Source organism: Dromaius novaehollandiae, chromosome 8 (genome assembly GCF_036370855.1).
Source record: "Dromaius novaehollandiae isolate bDroNov1 chromosome 8, bDroNov1.hap1, whole genome shotgun sequence".
Lineage (NCBI taxonomy): Eukaryota > Metazoa > Chordata > Aves > Casuariiformes > Dromaiidae > Dromaius > Dromaius novaehollandiae.
Window position 1 is genome coordinate 37609281 of NC_088105.1, and position 21645 is coordinate 37630925.

Genomic DNA, 21645 nt, shown 5'->3' on the forward strand with positions numbered 1-21645 from the left:
ACTAAACACCGTGACAGCACCATGGTGTGTAAAGACCTCAAAGCAAGCTTCTCCTGCACGTGGCCACGTCTCCAGCTTGCTCTTCTCATCACACATATACACACCTGAGTGGTGACCGAATTAGCTGAAAGAAGCCAGGATAGCAACAGCAGCAGGGATGCGGCAGACAGAGAGCATACTTTCCAGAGAGAACTGAAAAACAAAGCCAGGCATTCCACATAACATATAATCTGCTTTAATTAGAGGCAGGTCTAAAATGTAAAATTCAGAACTACAACCACAACGCATTTTCCAGCTCCTTGCAGTTTGAGGCTTAACGTGCCTGTGGATCAGTGGGAATGCTGCCTTGTAACAGTGCGTTGTCCTATTTCCACAGTTTTGTTCCTTCTTCGTTGCTGAGGGCAATAGCTGTGGCTGTCTGCTGAGCTGTTTGCTAAATCCCAAAGCACTCAGCCCTAACAGTGCTGTAAGTCATCGAATGTGGGTTTTAACACAGTTGAAAATGAAGACTCACTAAATGTCCATTATGCTCAGTGAGCTTTCAAGTGTAACACATTCTTTGTAGAGCTGATAACACAAGCATGAGTTTGTAACTCCTTGCCCCCTGTAAATAAAACCTATACAGTTTCATCAAAGGTGATTTTTTTAAATGGCAGTTTCCTGTCCCAATATACCCTGTGAAACATATCAGGGACAAAAGGCCCTTCCTCTCAGAAAGGCTAGACAAGCACCAGCAAGAACCTGCTTATGGTACACTCGATGCATTTTTTTCCTCTTTCTTCTTCAAGACTGTTTTTTCATTCCCTGCTTCATCACTCATTATACACATCCTTCTGGAACACAACCAAAACATTTGAAGTTAAGAGTGGAGCTCTCCCATCAGTTTCAAGGTGAAGAACTTGAGGTTGCAAATATAGGGTCATCAGATACATGGTAATCAAATGCCTATCTTGAAATGGGGCCCAGGGAGCAGAAGGGCCTCTTCAGGTGGATCAAAACCATAAACTACCTTTTGAACATCCCTACCAGTCTTAGAGAGTGATCTACCAGGAATGATATAAAGAATATACTTTGTAATTGAAACACCTAAGGACCCCCCCCCCCTTTTTTTTTCTCTCCACTACAAACTCCATTCCACCATCATTTCTGTTACCAATACAGTCATTTTCTGGTGGTGGAACTGGTATCTGAAAAGCCCCTGATATCGAGAATTCACCGTGTTGAGGTTATTCTCCTTTCCGCCTGTTGATTCACTGAAAATAACAACACCTCATAAGAACTTGGTCCAAATGAGGCATAGGTTCATCTGCTTTGGAGGCTACAATTCTAAGGTCCTGTGAAAAGACAGTAAGAGAGCAGTGATAATGAGTAAACAATGAAAAAAAAACACATGCGTGCATCCCTTGTCTCCATCTCACATCCATTAGATTTCAAGATAAAACACACACACGCACGCAAATTATTCCATTTTTTAAAAGAAAAACTGAGATTATCATAATCTCAATATGTCAAGTACTGCTAAACTTAGAGTAATTTGCAACAGCTTATAGCATTAAAACTGCTTTCTACTTATTTCTCATACAACAGGCTTCTACATTGAGGGCTTTTCTGAAACCCCTAATAACTACCTACTGTTAAGGAAGACAAAGATACGCAAAAAAGTCTTCACACTGCTAGTACCTGGCAATAATTCTTTATAATCCTTTATTTTCACAAATGTCTGAGGCTGAATGGACATTGATTTGCTGCCTGTTAACCTGTTTTTCTTTTAATCTATTGTGATTTCCTCTCCTTGCTGGTTAGAAGTATTTATATAAGTGGTGCTGCGGAAGCTATGAAATGGGATAGAACAGCTAGCAAATAATATCAGATCTTTAAAGACTTTTAAAAAAATATATTCTCCCTCTGAAAGCCACTTGGATGGATAATGTTTGAGGCTATTCTTCTTATTGAGATTTTTCAGGTGCTGATAAAACGTTTTAGGGGTGATAGATGAGCCACAGGGCAAACACTTCCATTGAGATAAGACTATTTAAAGCTCTAAAAACTAATAGCTGGACAGTCGTTTCACTAATAGACCTGATATTTCCTGCCTCCAGTAGGATAATTTTAGAAAGAGATGGGCAATGTTACAGGTAATCAGGAAATCGTATCAGGATATCTCCCCATATTCCTCACTGTCATGCTGAAACGTTTAATTCAGCTTCCATACACTTTTAGAGAGCAAGTGAAACAAGAAAAAGAAAAACCTTTATTCTTCTCCATGCCAGCTCTCTGCTTTATCGTAAGTATTAAAAAACAACAAGAAGAACAAAAGATTCTTAATAGGACTGATCCTACATAATAAATCAGTATGAGAAGACCAACTTGTGGATGTCCTACTCACAAGAGAGATCGCAGAGCTGCTCTTACAAATCATGGCTTTTGCCGGCGTAACAGCATCCAACCACAGCTAGAACAAGGTGCAAGTCCCATGGATTTCACACACAGGAGCAGCATCAGAACCCGTAAACGCAGGAGCAAGGACAGGGACACCAGTAATCTTAGTAGAGATGCTCATGTAGATGACCCATTCTTCCAAAACCCGCATCTCCTGGTTGCCATTTGGACTTGCACTGTGCTCGTTTACCAGTGCATGCTTGCCACGTTGGTTTAATGAGACAGCTGGAGATAATGGATTCAAATCTCCACAGGAAATGACAACAGACATCCTCATTCATTCCTTCGAGATGATATTCTTCTGATTGATAATGGTGTTTGTCAGAAGACTAATAAATACAAACCTGATAGGACATGAGTCGTTCAGGAAGAAAAGAAAGAAAAAAGGAAATGGTGCATGAAAACATATATCACAACCTAGAAAAAGGAAGTAAGAGGTTAGCTTATCTGTTGCAGCAATTGCCATTGTGGAATGATTAAAGCACATAAAGCATTGCCTTAAATCAAAATGTAATGTAAGCAAGTTAAAATTGCAGATTCCCAGACTACAAAATCAAGTCGCTGATATAGAGAAGAGAGATCTGTCAGAGTTCTGCCTTACTTAGGTAAAATGGTAGGCTGAGTCTGAAAATCTTTTGCTAAATAAATTCTCATTACTACAGGAGATCATGGCCTTAATTAGCATCAGTTAAATTGGTCCTATTTCTTGAACAAATTATATTCCAGCTGGATACTCTGGTATGCAATCAACAGATACCTAATGTGCCTAGGTTACGGGAATATGATTGTAATAGAGTACACTGAAGCACCACAGTAAGAATTAGGCTTTTTTTCTGTGATTTTTTTTTTCCCTTCTAAGCAATGCTAACACGCAGCCACATTCTTCCTACTTTGCGACTCTTCACTACCACTAGACAAGATCTCAAATCGGCCCAGTTTGCATTTTTAAACCACATCTGCATAGCATTAGTACAACATGAGAAAATTTTTCTGATTTTTCAAAGGAAAACAGCTTCACTGTGGGGGTACCAGATCATTACAAACAAGATTAGATTTGGCCAACACTGTAAAAATAGGTTTTAGTTTAAAACCATGCTGAGCTGTGTCTGTCTTTTCACTTTAACATTTCACAGCTCGTTGAAAAGAAAGAACAGACCAGGTTCCTCCTTCCAAGCTTTAAAGGAAACTTGACTACAGTTAGCCATATATGTAGTCATAAGGACATTAATTCTAGCATGTTTTCACAATAACAGAATGACCTACATTTCTGGCAGGACCAAAGTATCTCAACAATATGCAGTAACAAAAGTAACTGAAGTTTCAGCATGACCTACCGGACACTTCTGTTGGAAGAGGAAGGGATGGGACAGCAAGAGAAAGAAATACAAAGAGAGTAGACAAGCTAATACACATACACTAATACACATCTCTCCCCACCTATATACAGATATACTTCTTAGCCTTGTATTTCATTCTGATATCTTGCATATTTACATTACATATTAGGCAAAGAACATTACTATTCCCCACCTTGACTGAAAGGTCCAGTACTCAGTACCTCTGAATATCAGTTTCATTTATGCACGTGGCCTCAGAATTTCACACCAGCAAAACACGAGCCTACCCGAAGCGTAATGCGCTTTGCTGAATCAAGGCTTTGCTCTCAATTCTGCACGTATTACTAGAAAACGTGGAGGTTTTGCTACTAACTTCCAAAATTGTCACATTCAAATAAGATTTAAAATGAGAAATGTCTATTTCAAGAGGAAAATTTGAGCAAGATGATTTGCGACTTCTCATGCCACAAAGTTATCACAGCGTGTAGCGTTACACAGCATGGTCCCTCACAGGACCTGTGGTTTTACACAAAGCCACCAACAGGGCTACTCTTTTAGGATGCTAATCTTAGAATACCCCAAAAGAGACCAAAAGAAGGGGGAGGCAGCATCCAGAAATAACAAATTAAGCATTCAGACATTTAAATTTGCACATAAGATTAGGTATCCCCCCCAAACTGAGGCGCTTCTCTCCTTTCCCAGATCTTCAGTTGCTGTCAAAAATTTTGGCCACGACCAACTCGTACATTGTGCTGTAAGAACGGCAAAATTGTCACAGAAGAGCAAAAGCTATGAAACAAACTTACTGAAATGACACCTTTTTTAATGTTTTTATTCATAACAGTATTACATGGCGTGTTACAGAAATTAATGGAAAATTTCTAAAAATTTGTTGGTATTTTTGTTGTTGAATGCATTATACATAAAGTTAAAAATAATGTGTCCGTATGTGTTAACAAATGGTCATTATCTGAGGTAAAGTTAAAGTAGGTTTAGAAATGTACTGCAACAGTCATTTTATCTTTCTCATCTTTATTAAAAAAATATGTGTCAGAATGCAGAAATAAAAGTGAAAGAAAACCACGGAGTAAACATTTTTGCAAAGAAGGTGCCCAGTACGTTATTAGATGAAAGGTTTCATCAGACACTTGGATGACTACGATCTATCAAAATATCTGTTCATGACAGGTAAAGATCAAGAATCTACGGGGGATGATAACAGGATGGCTGGTGGAATTCCCTGCTTTTTAAATTTAAAGTGACGAATTTAGTGCTAGTGAAGGATGAGGGATTAAACAATTGCACAAGCTGGATATTTAAATTATCTACAATACTGGTACAGTGGCAGAGGCCTTACATTCCTCTCAAATCAGCATCTCAACCATGACAAGGACTATCTGACTGTACGACAAGACAATTCAGAATTCATTCTTATTTTTGAACGTTGGTAACTGTAAAAAAACGGTCCTTCGTGACACACACTAAAATGCCAGCCTCATTCCCTCTGCACCTATTCGCTGCAAGGACGACAAAAATGATCTGCATCCTACAGATATGATGGCAATGGATCCTCTGAGACATAACCCTCTTCTTCTTCTTTCAACGTTTTACCCCATAACTGGAAATGCACTGACTACACTACACCCCAAATGCTTATGATGAATCAAAATTGTTTCATGGTTCCATATGGTAAGGACAAAACCTAAAAGAGCCACACTGAGGAAGAAAGCAGCACCTCTGTGCAAATTAGGAAAATACTCGTACAGGAGCGTCCTTCAGAAATGGTTTTACCTCTGCTTTTAATCCCAAAACACTCAATCCGCCAGGTTCTGATTCATCTTCTACAGTCAGAAAACTTATCTTTCTTCTGATGGGAAAACAAGATTTGCTACAGAAGTGTTTGCACATGACTGAGGAATAAGCAAACAACCGTGAACAGGTATAAAAGTTTTCTTCTCTGTAGGTTCATTAGGTCTATTCACAGCTAATTTTTCATTCACATACATTCTGTAACGCACATTTCTCTAATTGCTCTAATTCAAAATAAAAGACTGGAATCATGTTGTGAGATTTGGTTGTACATATTAACAATCACCACCCCAGTTATTCTGTCTTCTAAACCATTTTTAGCTTATAACAGAGATGAAAGAAAGTAAAACATTTATAACTCCAGGCCTATTTTAATCATGACAAAAATGTAAATCCTAATGTGTCAATTTAAAAACAAAATCTGCACAATAACCCTAAAAACTGATTAATCATTTGATTTCTTTAACCTTTTTTCTTTTTCTATTTTTTCTATTTTTTTTCTATTTTTTTTTCTTTTTTTCTTTAGTGTTAAACCACTAAATTCAATATACTGTAACTGCATAGGAACATCAGGAAAACACATTTGACCTGTATAACAACTCTCTGTAGGGCAAAAATATATAGTTTCTTTATGAAAATCATGTGCTAAACATATGAACCCAAACACTGCACTTTTGTTTCATAAATGTAAAAAAAGGAAGTTTTAAATTCTTTTGTTCTGTGTGTAAACAGTTTGATGACTTCTATGCAGAGGTTCTGGAATCATAAGGAAATGTCAATGAAATGTGATTTCTTTTATGTGGAGCATGTTTCTGTGAAAAAGCTAGATCATAAAATCATGTGTTCCCATTAATTTCACTAGTTGCTGACAAGCTGGCTGCTTTTGGCAAATGCACTTGAGCTTCAGCCCATTACCGTAAGCACGTGAAAAAACTCGTGTGTTGTGAGAACCACAAATGGGGTTGGCCACACCTCCCAAGCACTGCAGTTTGCTACCTTCTCTACCGTGTAATGGCATTATTAAAAGAATTTTCATAACATTTATATTTACAAAAAACTGGCAATTTTCATTCGAACTCCTTAAAGCCATTTCCCCTTAAACATTTAAAGAGTTTAACAGTAAGATTTTTTTTTCAAGTTATAAAATAAAAATCCCATTTGAATTTTCTGATGTACAAAAAGTGATAAAGATGAACAACTGGATCACAGAATCAGTTTGTTTTTCCAAAATTCATGCCATCCGCTGTCCCTTGTGTAAAGTCCGTTTCATCCAAATTCATGAAGCAGAATTGTACCAGTATTATTTGGCAAATGATATTTTTCATCAAAAATGGCACACAGAGAAGAAAACACTTGTCTGCATAGCATCACAGCAGCAAGATACTGAAGAAATAAAAATATTCCTTTTCCGTACTTTGTTTAGCGTTTCCTAGGAAATAATGAATCTTTTGTCTCGTTCATCAGTGGGACTCGATGTCCTTTCTCTACCCACAATGTGAGTATTCAAACCGAAAAGCAGCATTTCTTCCTCATGATGCGCTATAACTTAAAGGTCCATTTGGCAACATTTTTCAGTCAGGATGGATAAACAACAGAGTTTTATTCTGTGGTTTCAAGTTAAGAATCATTTCCACAAGAGGCATTTTGCTGTTAGATCTGTCACTCATACAAAACTACAGAATAAGAAATACAAAAGAAAAAATGACACTGCCAGTATTTTTTGTTGTTGTTTAAATATGCCTACACAGGGAAAAAAAAATGTCAGGATCAGCTCGATGTAAAGGATGATGAAAAACATGTCACCATGACATAAAAAGTGCCGACTTGTGCCCAAAAGGCTGTTGAATGATAATGCCACTGCTACATACAGATTCTGCATTTTGCTTAAAAGAAAAAGAATGGCTAATACTTAATAAATTTCAAATGCTCGTTATTTATATGTGGCATACAGAAGACAACACATGTCGAAAAGAAGACGGAGGAGTGAGATTTCCTAGTCTGGATACCCATGACTTGCAGGGACGGGACTGGACTCTTGGTATGATAAGCAGGGACTGTTTTTATTTTGTGCTGCCACAGGAATCTACCATTGGTTGCCAAAAATTATCAGGAGCGCTCGTAGAACCGATCCAGGAGGCAATCATCTATCCTTGTCAGACAAAATCAATCGGAAAAAAGCATGAAAGCCAAAGGCCTGCCAGGTTCTTGGTTTTCATTTGAGTCTTGGAGCACCACAAGCCTCTACCAGTGCTATTTCTTAGGTCTGTTGATCTGGGCGTAGAGAGGTTCTGCTTCCTGAGGATAATAAAAATAAAATAAGCGGCGTTGTCCCCTGACATTTTCAGAGCATTTTTAGAACATCTGCTTGAGAACAGCAATACCTCTTGAGTTCGAACCCAAAGGACACGTTTGCTCTGTGCTGCTTTGAATGCTCACAGCAGCCCCATTGAATTGGAAAGAAAATGTGACACTACAGCAGAAAATGAATGCTTATAATCAATTCCCTTTCCCAGTACTGGCTGTGCACAGATCCTCAGGAGGTATTGCTGGGCATAGACATATGAAAAAAATGAAATGATATTTATATGACTGGATGTTTTGGAGTTTACAGGCCAGAAATGTAGCTGGCATCAGGCGCTGGTACTCAGATCAGGCTGCAAATCCCACCCCAGCAGTGCAACAACAGAACAAAGCCGCGCATCTCACACAAGTCGCATCGAAAAAACGTTTGCAAACAAAACCTGCTGCAGAAAGCTGAACTAATGAAGCTGTGATGGGATTTAAAGTAACAATATTTTCATACAGATGTGGCACAAGTTGCCTATGAAAAATGAGGAAAGATAGCTCTGCGAGGTTGGAGTGGGAGTCAGTACAGCCATGAGTGCAATCATTACGAATGGGAGGAAAGCATGTCGATTTGCTAACAGATACTTTATTATGAATGTCCTGGAGCTGGGGTCGAAAAAAGCTGCTATGGCTTGAGCAGAGGCTGTATGTTTTCTTAATACTATGTTCATCGTGGCTGCAATGTGAAGCAAACCATCCATGCACCCTACAACCCACTCCATTTCCAGAAAGTAATTTATTAAACTGAGAATGACATCTAAAAAAAGAACAAGACAGGCAGAAAGGCTAATTAATGCCATACTGCATTAACTCTCCACAGCTTGATAAATACTCAGATACCACAGCATGACGTTGAATTTAACCAAGTTCGAATGAAACTCATGTTACAGCAGTAACAGCAAAAGCTGACTTTAAGTAAAAAAGTGAGAAGGTTGGCCACGTAGGAGCACAGAAATGCCTGACGGGAGGTAGCACCGGGTTTTAATCACTGGCTACAAAGACGACGCTGCTGATCAGAAAGCCAGCCTAAAGCTGTATCCACAGGTTCACATTTACTCAGTCTCTGAGGTGACACTCTAAAATACGGCCTGCTCCCTGTTTGCCAGGGAAGGCTGTCTCCGTCTCTCTTATTCCTTGAAATGACTCCATTTCTGCAGTTTGCAAAGACTTTACTTTCTCACCTCCTACCTACACAAAGCCCTGAGCACACTACAAAAGCATTAGGAGAGGATGAGCAAAATCCCCTCTGAATGATTCAATAAAAGCTCTTGAAATTATCCACAGAAAGAAGCAAATACATTTTGTGACCTTGAAAAAATGAAGGTAATCAGAAGAGACGAGTGAGAGTAAGTAACTGCGTTTCACATACCGTGTGCTAAGCCTACCTATGCCAGTTCTCATGTACGGCGGACGTGAAACTGGCAGCATGATCTATCGCAGCTAGTCCAGCAAAAATCTGTACTAATTAATGTAGGAATCTGACACACGACAGGCCATTCCTCAGGCGTTTGCTGAACCTGAGGTGACTGCAGAAGGAAGCAAAAAGGAAGAGAGAGAAGAAAAGGGGAAAGAGGGAAGGAGGGAGATGATCCCTTCGGAACAAAAGATACCAACTTTTCAAATGCCCTAGGGAAAAAAAAAAACCTTTAAAAACGTCACATGTGCTTGCTAGTGCAATCCTCAAATATCTTTAAGATATGCAGATGCACTTAAGTAACAGGTGTCCTAAGGTGTCACTGAACTTGAAATCACTGGAAGAGATGCAGCCCGAACGCCAGGAGGAATTCATCACCAGTCATCAGTGTTTCCACAGCTCATCTGGCAGACCTGAGAATTAGAAATTTCTAGCTTTTATTCCTATCCAATATCTATTCTGAGCATACACTCCATGTGGCAAAGGCCTGCACTTCTCACTGATTTGAGAACTTTTTCTTCCAGATCAGAGCACTTTGAAATAAAGTTGTGCTTCCTTTTAGCAGATTTTTCCTTTTGGATGGCTAAACGAGAGACTAATTGCTGTACTTGCATGAGAGCATCTCAGTCAAAACTTTTCCCTTCTTCTTTTGGTCAATGTCTGGAACTTGTTATCTAATATTATTTTGAGGTAATTCAAGCCGTGCATCTTGACTATGGCCTGACATTGAAAATGGCATCTGCAAAGAACAGATGATACTCAAGAGAGCAAGAGAGAGCAGAAGGGGACAGCAAAGAGGCAAATGCAGAGTCAAGCGACAGTGTCCCTGACAAAGCCAGGCAGGGGGGCTCTCACAAGAAGTATTCAGGAGGGGCTTGGAGGCAGAAATAAAACCCCTTCTTCTTACATATTCCACTCAAAAGTCACAGGAAGTGTCATTAAAAGGCAAGTGAGCTTAATTGTTCTCACAGCATCATAATCATCTCACCCAGATTTTCTGCTTTCTACTTCTACCACTCTGTTAGGAACAGATCCAGAGGGAAAGAAGTGAAAGAATGGGTCTTTGTCAGGAAAAAAAAAGGAACAAATGAAACAGCATACAAAGCTTCCCCTTCACATAAAAGCCCTGAACTTTAGTGTTTTCCCCTTTTTATGACTGGTCCAGAAGCACTTCCAATGGGCTTGCATTAACCTAGAGCGAGTAACCAAGAACACAAATAAGATCATCATCTTTTGCTCCTAAATCCTACTTGAAGGGTGCTATCATCTTTAGGGATATGCAATTCCTCATAAATGTTTGAAAAGCAGATGTTTTCCTATTTGTTTAGAATCTACTATCAACTGTTTGGCTACATCCTCATATCCTCACATACCAATGTGGTTATTCATACTGTATAGTGCTTCCAAATAAACATGTATTACAGGAAAAGGATACTATTCACAGATCGGATATCTGACAAAACCGAGAGGTTACAGTAGGGGACCAAAAACATTTAAATATACATGCCTTAAGTTAGACATCTAAATATTTAGGAAGCTACAAGTATATTGTGCAAGTGTTATGGACTCTGCTCATTGCAAAAACTGCTGAAGAGAAAATTTCCCCTAGTAAGCTCCACAGGTGTATTTCAAAGATACTTCATGCTTAAAATTTCTCATTTACTCTGCCCATTTTAAGAAATATCTTGTGTAATACCTGACACTGTTGCAAACAGTATGCATCCTGAGTACAGCACGCTACGGCAGGAGACAACGAGGTTTTGAATACCATTATGTAAATACTGCAAGTAAATTTACATCCAATTTTAAGACATTAACATCTGCTCCCCAACTGAACTAGCCATTGTAAAACATTTCTGAAAGATTCAGCATCCAGTTGGGCTTGTTTGGATGAGATCACTCACAAAACATAGCAGAGACAGGACTTGGTTAGGAAGAAACTATTTTTACTTTGGCGGTCCTTTCATCACTGATTCAGGGCACCCTGCTATGCGCAAAGCTACAGATAAGATGTACTGAATTACAGAGGTGAGGCCCTCATAGATTTGTTTGCCCTTTACAATAGATTCTCAGCACAGGTTTTACTCCTGGCTGACTGATCAGAAAGGGCAGGCTCAAATGATAGAGTTTCATGAAATAAGTGCACTGGAACAGCAGCCAAAATGAAAATCTTGTGCTGAGGATGCAAGTGAAGGGAAATGGGAGTGCAATGCATCTTCTCTACTGCATGCTGATCCAATGACATAGGACATGAACTCAGCAAGCAATTTTCAAACTGAAAATCTTCAGTGATAATTCTCATTCACTCATTAACAGCCAGTGCCTTATCTCTGATAATTTTTATTACAGCCAGCTTCTATTAGCTGCATAAATATGCCAACTGTCTAGTCAGGGATTATGACTGGAAAGCTCCTCTATTCTTTCAGCAAATCTACCCAGAAGTCTTTCCTAGTCTCTCGGTGAGACCACCACCTCGGTGGTGTCTCTTTAGTTTGAGAATGACAGATCTAGGACCTATTGTAAGAACAGGTCACCTGTAATCATCATGACATTTCTCTCCAGACTCTGTTCAATTGCTGTTGCACTAGATGAATGAGATAACAGGTCCTGCAAATATGGGCTGGATATTTTAAGTCCATTCAGAGTCCTAGTGCAACACAAAGTGGACAAAAAGTAACAGGAGGTTGCGGAATCAGCTTAATATGCCCTCCTGTGACTCACTAAGCTGGCAGAGAAGACACTACTTTGTCCGTAAATTGCTATTTTCTGTCAAATTCCTAATAACAGCGGAGATAAAGAGTTACAGTCGTCCATTCTGGAGCTGACTAACGCCTTAAGAGCATTTATCACTAAGAATGGCACATGTTCAAAGATGGAGGATGGCACTGGGCCATCAAAGTACCACTGAAAGCTGATAGACAAATATTCAAAGGAACTGTTGCTCTCACGACAGTGCTGATAGCATCATGAAGGGTGTGACATATTTTGAGGGCTTTTAATTGTCTGCACACATTTCACGGAACAACTAAACAATTTTTTGAGGAAGATATGCTCTAGCCACAAATGTTTTGAAGGTTTCCTGAGAATCTCTCATGAACAACTGCCAGTTCAAGTCTTGTACTGGGCAGCATATCAATAGGGCTGTATTTGTTCCAGCATTTTAAATGGCTTTTACTGAAATAATTGTGGCACCAAATAGCCTATTATTCTCTTTCTGAATTTTTACTCTCGCTTGTTTTCCTTCAAGAATCAGTTTACATGGTCCATACTGAATCAGATAGCATTTGAGATATTAGATCCCAGTGTTCAGGCCTTTTTTCTTCTTTCCACAGGCAGGATATTTCGTTACAAGATGCCCGCCAACATACTGATAGGTCTCCTAAGCACCATGACTTCAGAGAGTCAGAGTTCACTCCTGCCCTTTTTCTTTCTCCTGCTCAAAGGCTCCCCTTCCTATAGCCTTCGCTAAGCTCTTCATTGTAGCTTCGGGGCTCCCTAGTTCCATGGAGTGCGAGACCCATTACTGAACTCAGCTGAAATATTCCTAAGAGCAGAAACACCCACACCAGTGGGATCTGCATGTACCTAACACATCTGTGGGTCAGTTCCTGTAATTCAGGGTGACTGGATGCACTGCTGCGAAGACGATGACCAGACGAAAACTCCTCTTTTCAAATTTCTTGCTTTAACCAAAAACGTCAATATAGGATACACATAACACATTCCGTAGAAGCATAGCAAAATACAGTTCTTTCTCACTCTCTCCTCTCGCCATAGCTATCCCTCCACAAGCTGGAGAAAGACATAAGGATTACAGCGTTTAAATATAAGTCAGCTGAAGACAACAATCTTATTCATCGTTCTCCTCAACCTTTCTGGACAACCACTATCCCTGCTCATGTTGATTCTCATCTCCAACCATAAAGGGACAAAAATGTAACTTATTCATAAAACGTCGCATCTACCTACTAAGAACCCACAGTCATTTCTAAAAAGGTAACTTACAAGAGTGGTTGCCGGTAGGATGTGGTTTTGAGAGGTTAAGTGGAAAATCGCTCAAAGGCGAGGAGAAATGGAGAAATTAAGGAGCTGAAAGAATTATTTCTAAATGAGAATATGGAGGATCAGAAGGAACCAAGAAACCAAATTGCTAAGGTACACTGAAAGATCAGAAAAATACCAGGCAGCTGAGAATTCTGGATACATCAAGACAGGATAAACAGATACTGTATGTGTGCTGCTGCTTTCATAGACATGCTGGGAACATTTGAAATTTCTGAACACAATACTGTGTCACGCTGCTGAAAGGTCCATTCGTTTGAGCTGTATACTCTGCTGTTCTTGGTGTGAAGAACGATGTTCTGGAAGAGCTAAGTAATCTCCATCTAACACACAAAAATGACTTTTTTTTTTTTTTTTTTTTTTTTTTTTTTTTTTTTTTTACAGACTATGATTCTTTTCTACTACATGTTTCTCTCCATTTTCTTCTCAAAATGCTAGGCTCGGTACACAACACAGCAGTAAGTCTTGAATTGATAATTTTCCATGGAGATTAGACTTTCCACTGCTCTGATGATACCATGTTTCAGAATTAGATGGGCTGGTTTTAGCAAGTGGATTTCCTACAGATTGCTGCTGTATGGCGCTGCATTGAGGCTCAATGATATTAGTACTGTATCTTCACTGCAGAGGGACTTTCTTTTTGCTCAGCTTCCTGTTCCTGCCTACGGCTCTTAGGAATTGCTATAATAGCCACAATAATCAGTAACAGTATTTTACAATTCCCATAATACATTTCTGAGAGTTATATACATTTTATACAAGTCTGTACAAAAATTAACAGAAAATATAGAAAAAACATATGGAGTCACTGGTAATACACTGCTGTTGAAGCTCCCAGAGACCCCTTCTAGGTAAAAGACTGTATTTTACTCAGAGCTACATAAAACCAGAACAGTAAGTCTCTCACTTGACTGCCTTACACAGTGATAGGCAGTAACAGACTGAAACTGCTGTTTCAAGTTCCAGAACTCCTGATTTGTAAATCAGCATCACGCACGTTTTACCTATGATGGATACATCACCTCTGACAATCAGAAAATTAGAGAGAGATTTTACCATTATTCTCCCCTTGATGGATTTCAGAATTATCTTGACTACGATAAACAGTAATAAAGAAACGTATATAGCTTTGCAGAGGGTGGGATTGTGATAAAGGTCAAATCCTCTTTCTCCAGTTAAGGAAGAACTCTTAAAATGGTTCAAACCTGGGACAGCCTGCTATATCAGTGCTGGCCGGGGCCAAAGGCAAAGCCAAATTACCACACGGTACCATCCAGTAACAACTCCCGACAACCTGCCAAAGCAATTATAGCTGGAGTATGGGCACCAACGGATGATCTTGCTAGGGCAGCTCATCCCAACTCGACTCTATCCTTGCACTGTCATTTTTAGACTCGGAGACACAAGGCCTAAGGCTACTTTTGCCTCAGGCCCTGCGGGCTGAGCATGATGCTGGTGGAGCTAAAGAAGGGGGAGATGCCAACGAAGTAAGCTGACTCCTAATGAAACTATTAATTTTGAGTTGAGACCAAATTATTTAGGCTCAGGGTTGTTAAGTCACTCGCAAACACAGTGCAGTGTCTAGACAAAAAGAAAAAGGGTTCTACCATTGTTAGAGATTTGCTCCAGGAGCTCTGCGCTGAAGCCCAGAAGCAATATTAGATCATGTATTTGAGTAATACAAAACACAAATGACAGATAGTGAAAAGATAATGAAACATATCCTTCAAACTGTAACACTTGAGAGTATTTGAACGGAATAACAATGCTCAGCACTCATAAAACTTTGCAGCTTTACTGTCTCTTTGGTAAAACATATACACTGTCTTGAAACAAATCATAGAACATTCACTAGCAACTACATTTTCTAATGGGTTCCGTAACACAAAAGATGAAAAGATCACCTTTCCCGTCTCAATTTAAATGACTTATGCTTGATGAGTAATTTTTACAACATCAGTATGCCAATGGTAACATGAATGATAAGTTTCAGATATTTTTAATTTGCAGTTGGAGATAAACATACATGAACCCATTTTAATAATTTTTGACATGCAGATAATAAATGTGTTCCTTCTACTGATTATCACACTGATTTAGGGTAGAGGTGTTCATATATCATTACATAATTTTTATTTACTATTTGCTATGTCTTTGGGTAAGATGTCTTATTCAATTTAATATGTTACATCTGAGTAAAGGCCAGAGTGGATTTCATAAAAAAAAGAATGTTCTGCCTAATACTTTGTTAGTAATGGCTCAGATTTCCTACTTCACCCTACAATTTGAACATGAAGTAAAGTAAGTCTACATTTCTTCAAAGCATGCAGGCAGCTGCAACACACGTATTTGCATAAGTTGCAACACTTAGTGAATGGCAAAAGCCATGCAAACCACGGTACATGAGGAATACACTGTGGATAATGGAGAGGAAAAAAGGAAAAGATGAAAAGGAAAAATAAAACATGCATCCATGAAAGCAGTGGTAGGTACTGGTGGAAGAATAAGTGAGCACCTCAAGGTGTAGAGAAAAAAAGGACAGATACCTACCCCAACCTGCGCTATCTAGCTACCGACCTGTGGACTTATAGTATCACCAGTTGGCTCACCAAATGGATCACTGCTGGATGAGGCCTGAGACCCATCAGGCTAGAATACAAGAACATAACACCTTTTTTTCTCAACAATAGAAAGTGAAAAGTCAACACGAGGTTATTTTCATGCTGTGGGCATAACAAGTACATCCTATCTCATGAAAAACAAAGTGAGACCTCACCATTGATACGCCCTCAAAAGCTTTACTGATTCCCTATAGCTGATGCAGGCAGGAAAGGACCACTCCGGTACCTGTTGGAGTCCATGCAAGAGCTGCCACAGACTTCAGAAGGTACTGGAGCAGACTTATCAGAACTGCAAAAGGCCCTGAAAGCCAATGAAGCTATGTGAATGAGAAAGAGTCCAAGCTTGTGCCATTTTATATCTTTGTGTCCTTTCGTGTACAGATGCCCTCTTGCCTTTGGTTCGCTTAGGCTTCATCTGCCTACGATACCTTGGGACTTAAATATACCACTTGAATAATACTTCTTGCTTCGGTCCACTGAGTCTAAGAGAAAGAAATCATATACTAGGGCCAAAACATTGAGGAATGTAACTAGGCAAGCAAGTGGATGGCAAGAACGTGCAAAACAATGTCAACCATCCTCTGTTTTAACACAAACTTTCACATCTCTTTCTGCACTCTCGGCATGTAGTTTTACCTCAAACTCCCTTACCACCAATAGGTGAATGCTCATACGCTAAAAAGGACATCATATACAATTGACCTATATAACCTCATATATGGAGTTTGTTTCCTTGAATGCAGTACTACTGCATATCAACATAAATGTCATACTGGTGTTCTTAACTATCCAAATCCAACCTGGAAGTGAATTCTCTCTGCAGCTCTCCCTTAAATACTTAATATACCACCCAGCCCTACTAGAATAATTATTTCTGACACTATCAAAGAACATTTAAGTAACATCTCCCTTTCTTCTAGCTAAAAAATGCTAATCAATATTTAGAAACCTTGTTGCTACTCACAGCCTCCTGCTCTTCACTTTTGCTTGGACTTTCAAACCCCTCCTCAAAGAGGTCATCTGCAGCAGGATCACTGGTATGAGATGCTGATGATTTTGATGGAGAACTCTGTCTGGGTGCAGGGGTTGGAGCTAAACAAAGATTAAGGTAACACCAACAGAATATATATCCATTAGTTTGTTCAAAAAGAAAAACCAGCACAAAATTTGCTCATGCTTTAGAGCCCTCAACTTATGTTACCCCTGAAAATTATTTTCTAAAGAGGAGCTATATGCAATAAATTTAAAACACATAAGTCATTATCAATTTCATATATTTGATTTCATTCAGCAGTTTCCAAATTAGTTTCAGCTGCACCTGGCATATGGCTCTAGGAACCCAGGAGATGCCACCACGTTATACTAAGAATATGCGAGCTGCCTGCCCTATGGCATGTAAGAGAAACATAAGGTTTCCTTTTGGTCCCTGGTAATTCTCTGTCTCATGAATTCCCCTTGTCAGGGAGCTTTACAATGTCCCCACATCCATGCTACAACCAGGATAAGCATATTTTACAGCTCTTCAATGAATTTCCCCACGTTCAATACATCAGGCTAGAAGAACAAATACCCATCCCCTGATTTCTGCAAAGTATGTCCTGAATGGGACACGAGTGAAACCATTCATAAAGTTGAATGTCACATGCATTTTCCAACCAGCCTGCATGTCCCTAGCACAGAAGATATATTACTATCTTATTAGAAATTAGATTTCAGACTGTAATCATTGGGGCTGTTGATTTCAATGGTCTCTGAAATTCATCTGTAACATTTTTCTTTATGGCAGGAACACATCTAATAAGCTAGACCATGCATGAAGGTTTTAAGTCCATATCTTTGTTCCAATTTACTGTATGAATAAGAAAAGTAAAATGCTTTGAGAAGCAGTCACATTTGAGGAATGTTACAGCTGAAAGAGTATGAATACTCACGTGAATTTGTAGATGGTGTCGTGGAAGTCACAGGAGTCAAATTTAACTGAGAGATGTCAAAGTCATCACAATCATCTGCTTCCTGTGCCATCCCAACTTTGTTAAAATAACTTGAGAAGGCCTCTGAGGTACAACTGAGGGAAGGCTGATCTGGTTTTCTTGATGGCACTGGTGGAGGCTGAGCCATCTGGAAATCTTTAAACATTTCTTTTCCCATTTTCTGTCTGGGCCTGTCTGTCTGTGGACTTGATCTGTTGGAATCACTCGTGGGTGGAACAGTAGCTATAGGAGCAATGGTACCTTGAAACATGGCTGCTTGTAAAGGCAAAACAGTTTGTGTTGGCATGAAGGCAGTTGGTTGGAACTGACCAGCTACAGATGGCCACGGTTGCTGAGTAGGAGGAAAAATACCGGGTTGGCCCCACGCTATTGGTTGTCCTCCCTGCATCACCTGAGCAACTGGAGGCTGAGCACCCATGGCCAACTGCTGTTGAACAAGTGGTTGCTGTCCCCAGAATGAGGGCAGAACAGCTCCCATGGCAACATAACCTTCAAACAATAAAAACAGCAGGGAAAAAAAAAAAAAGATTTTAACATTAATGTCAAGGGCATGCAGAATTAGCTACACAATAACTCAAACACGCAGACTACGTCAGTGATGCCGGAGCTTCGGCACACTTATAAAGAAAACGGAGAGCCATGGTTGAATTTACATCACTGGATAAGTAGTCGTATACAAAAACAAAGGTCGGTGGATATCGACAATAATCCTTCACCTCATCCAAACAAAAAGCTTTTTTCTTCTTCTCAGTGAGTACCCACATGCATCTGAGGACATGCATGCATGTGCACCTCCTCGGCATGCCAGAAGCACAGCTGGGATCAGTTTGCTCCAACTGTTTACCAGAACCACAGCAGCTCCCCAAACATTTCTTACACTTACCTCCTGGGAGCACAACCCTGCTCCTCACCACTGAGCTTTGCAGGCTCTTGCTAGCGCTCCTGCCCCCGTTTGTCTACCCCGTCCCCCCTGCCTGCCACATGCAGCTCAGGGCAAGGGCATCTAGGGCTGTACACGACAGCTGGCATGAGCAGAGGGAAGGAAGAGGGAGGCCCCGGACTGCCTCCCCTCTGGTTAGCTTTGCTGCAGCTCCTCATCCTTCTCTTTGATTCTGAGCTGGGAAGCGCGAGTCTAATACCAGCCAACTCACATAAATCCCTCTAATTACAGTGCAACTTTCTTGCAAGAGAAGGATCACCTCTGACATGGCTCTCTTTAAACTACCACAAGTTCAGCTGTGTAGGAATTGCATGATCTGATGATCTGTTATTTACAATGAAAAATAAAAAAAATCCCAAATAATCTGTAACTAAAACTAAGCTGTAGAAAACATCTATCACAAATTAAGCCACGTAATACAACAGTTCACTGATACAAGTGTTATGCTTTATAGATGTGACGAGTTTCACATTGCAAATTCATGATTTTAACTTACTGCTAATACTTTACGGCAGGCAGTCTCTCTTCTACCTTAAATGCTGTTGCAGCTTTAAAACCCCTGTTTCTAACCTGAGTGTTTTTCTGAGTCCTTCTGTATCTTTACCTCTTAGCTGTATTTATACTCTTTTGGACTGCTAAATGTAAAAAATAAATAGATTTTTTTTTTTTAATTTTAGAAACTGAACTTCAAAAGACTAAGTTAAAGAGTGATGACAGGAATGGCAACTCAGATACATGCCTTTTCCAGTAAAGGGTTACAATGAATACTCCAGATGTTCTCTTATCTTGCACCCACTGCAACCTCATCTAAGCAGTGAGGATTTTCATCTGACATTATCCCAAATCCTTCACCATCAATGTAACTGTTCTGAAATACAGTGGCTAATCAGATATTGCAACACAGCCCATCAGAGAAGGACTTAACCAATTAGGAAGCCACTGCTGAATGATTCAAGACACTCCTTTTCTTTCTGCCTAAATGGAGATAAGAGCTGTTCTTGCAGTGCTCCGAGTATCCCAGGGAGAGATCAGCAGTCAAAACCACATTTCTTTCTTGTCCGTGCAGAATGTTACATGGTTTTTGAATTTTGAGCACTTTGAGGAACACAGAAAAGTCTAGAGGAAATACCAGGACTTGACTAAGTGGAATACCTTTGAAAAGCAGTCAAATTCTTCACATCTCACTCTAGTTACTGAAGACAGCACAGGATATTCATTGCTACTGCAAAGAATCCAGAGCTCAGTGCTTTTTTTCCTCTCTTGCCGCAGTACCTTGTAGACATGTTTTCTAGGCGGCTGAACTGTGGTTGAACTCCCAGAGACATTTTTGTTTTTTGTTTTAGAAAATGTCAGTAAATTCACCATAACGTAGTCCCTGCTTGCTAAACACTTGCCTTGCCTTGTCCTACAGCACTGTCCTCAAAATCCTTCCCAGTTCCACTGGACTAAATTCACGTCCTGAATACTGAAATACAAACCAGCGCTGAGAACTGATCCTGAAACTTGAATCAAACCCGTATTTTCACTATGTTTCCTGAAACTTGAATCAAACCCGTATTTTCACTATGTTTCTTACCTGAGGGTACGGCAGCAGTGCTGAAAGGTACAGAACCAAACATGTCTGTACTAGCAGGAAGTGACTGGGATGAAGATGGGATAAAGGCATCACCTGGAGTAGCAGGAGTCTGCAATGCAAGACAGGAATAAAACAGAACGATGACAGAGCTGCTGCTGCTTCTGCAGCACACACTGTGCTGTCACACATCCTCTGCAACTCCAAAAATACAGATTTGGAGGGAAGAAAGAGAAAGAAAAAAGAATGGAATAAGGTAGAAGGAAAGATGCAGTAGGAAAGAGTGTAAGAACATGCTAGAGACAGAGGACAAGAGAGAAAAAAAGAGAAAATGAGAGTCTTTGTACCAGAGGAAAAATAAAAATAACGTTTGCCTGGATTATATCACATGTAAAGTACTGACATGATTTCTTTCTCCAGAACATATAGACTTGTGAGTCTAGGTGTTAGGTGACAACACGTATAAGCACCAGACCTAGACACTAACCTATGGAACAGTAAAGGTAAATGAAATATCAGCAAGATTTAAGGAAAGGTGCTTCCAATTTCATTTCATTTCAATATTCTAATATTGCTTCCAGTTAATCAGTAAGACTAGAACCATAGATTTACACTAAAGACCAAACACAATCCAACTGAGCAATCTAAGGATGAGGAGACAGGAGATTTGACCTCTAGGCCTAGACATGCCACACAGCACCTCTGAGATCAGAGGCTGAGGACCCCACAATGCCTCAATTTTCTCAGTATATTAGACTCCTCTACACTGAAGCTCATTGTAAGGTTCAACAGCTTAACAGGAAAATCATTCTGTTTTTACTTTATAATGGAGAAAAGCCTGTCAAGAAAATTTTCTTTCCCTTCAAAACAAATCCCTCCCTCCCTCATTCCTATTTTGTCCTTCCTTTAACAGTGGTACTGGGATATGTGCTTGGTGGAACCAAGCAGAACTGATATACAAGGATGTAATTGGATCTTCTTGCAGAGCAATGGAGAGACAGGGAGTTCAAGACAGAATGCATTGAAGCATGCACCTCTGAAAAATACCACGGAAGGAAATCTGCAGTTCAGGTTGCATCTTATGTGACACCTAGCCCTGCACCAGAAAAATAA

The 21645-nt window shown here is 39.8% G+C and overlaps 1 protein-coding gene across 4 annotated transcripts in view; it reads right to left on the minus strand.

The window, feature by feature from the left end:
• Positions 1-4592: 4592 nt before the first annotated feature.
• DAB1 (DAB adaptor protein 1) overlaps positions 4593-21645 on the minus strand; it is a 169152-nt gene continuing 152099 nt past the window's right edge. For all 4 annotated transcript variants that reach the window (XM_026105178.2, XM_064516260.1, XM_026105204.2 and 1 more), the window contains 5 exons: positions 20536-20644; positions 17960-18508; positions 16993-17120; positions 15958-16056; positions 4593-7880 (listed from right to left, as the gene is read on the minus strand). In XM_026105178.2, coding sequence (XP_025960963.1) covers positions 15973-16056; positions 16993-17120; positions 17960-18508; positions 20536-20644 — 870 coding nt within the window. In that variant the 3' untranslated portion in view covers positions 4593-7880; positions 15958-15972. The remainder of the gene's footprint in view (positions 7881-15957; positions 16057-16992; positions 17121-17959; positions 18509-20535; positions 20645-21645) is intronic.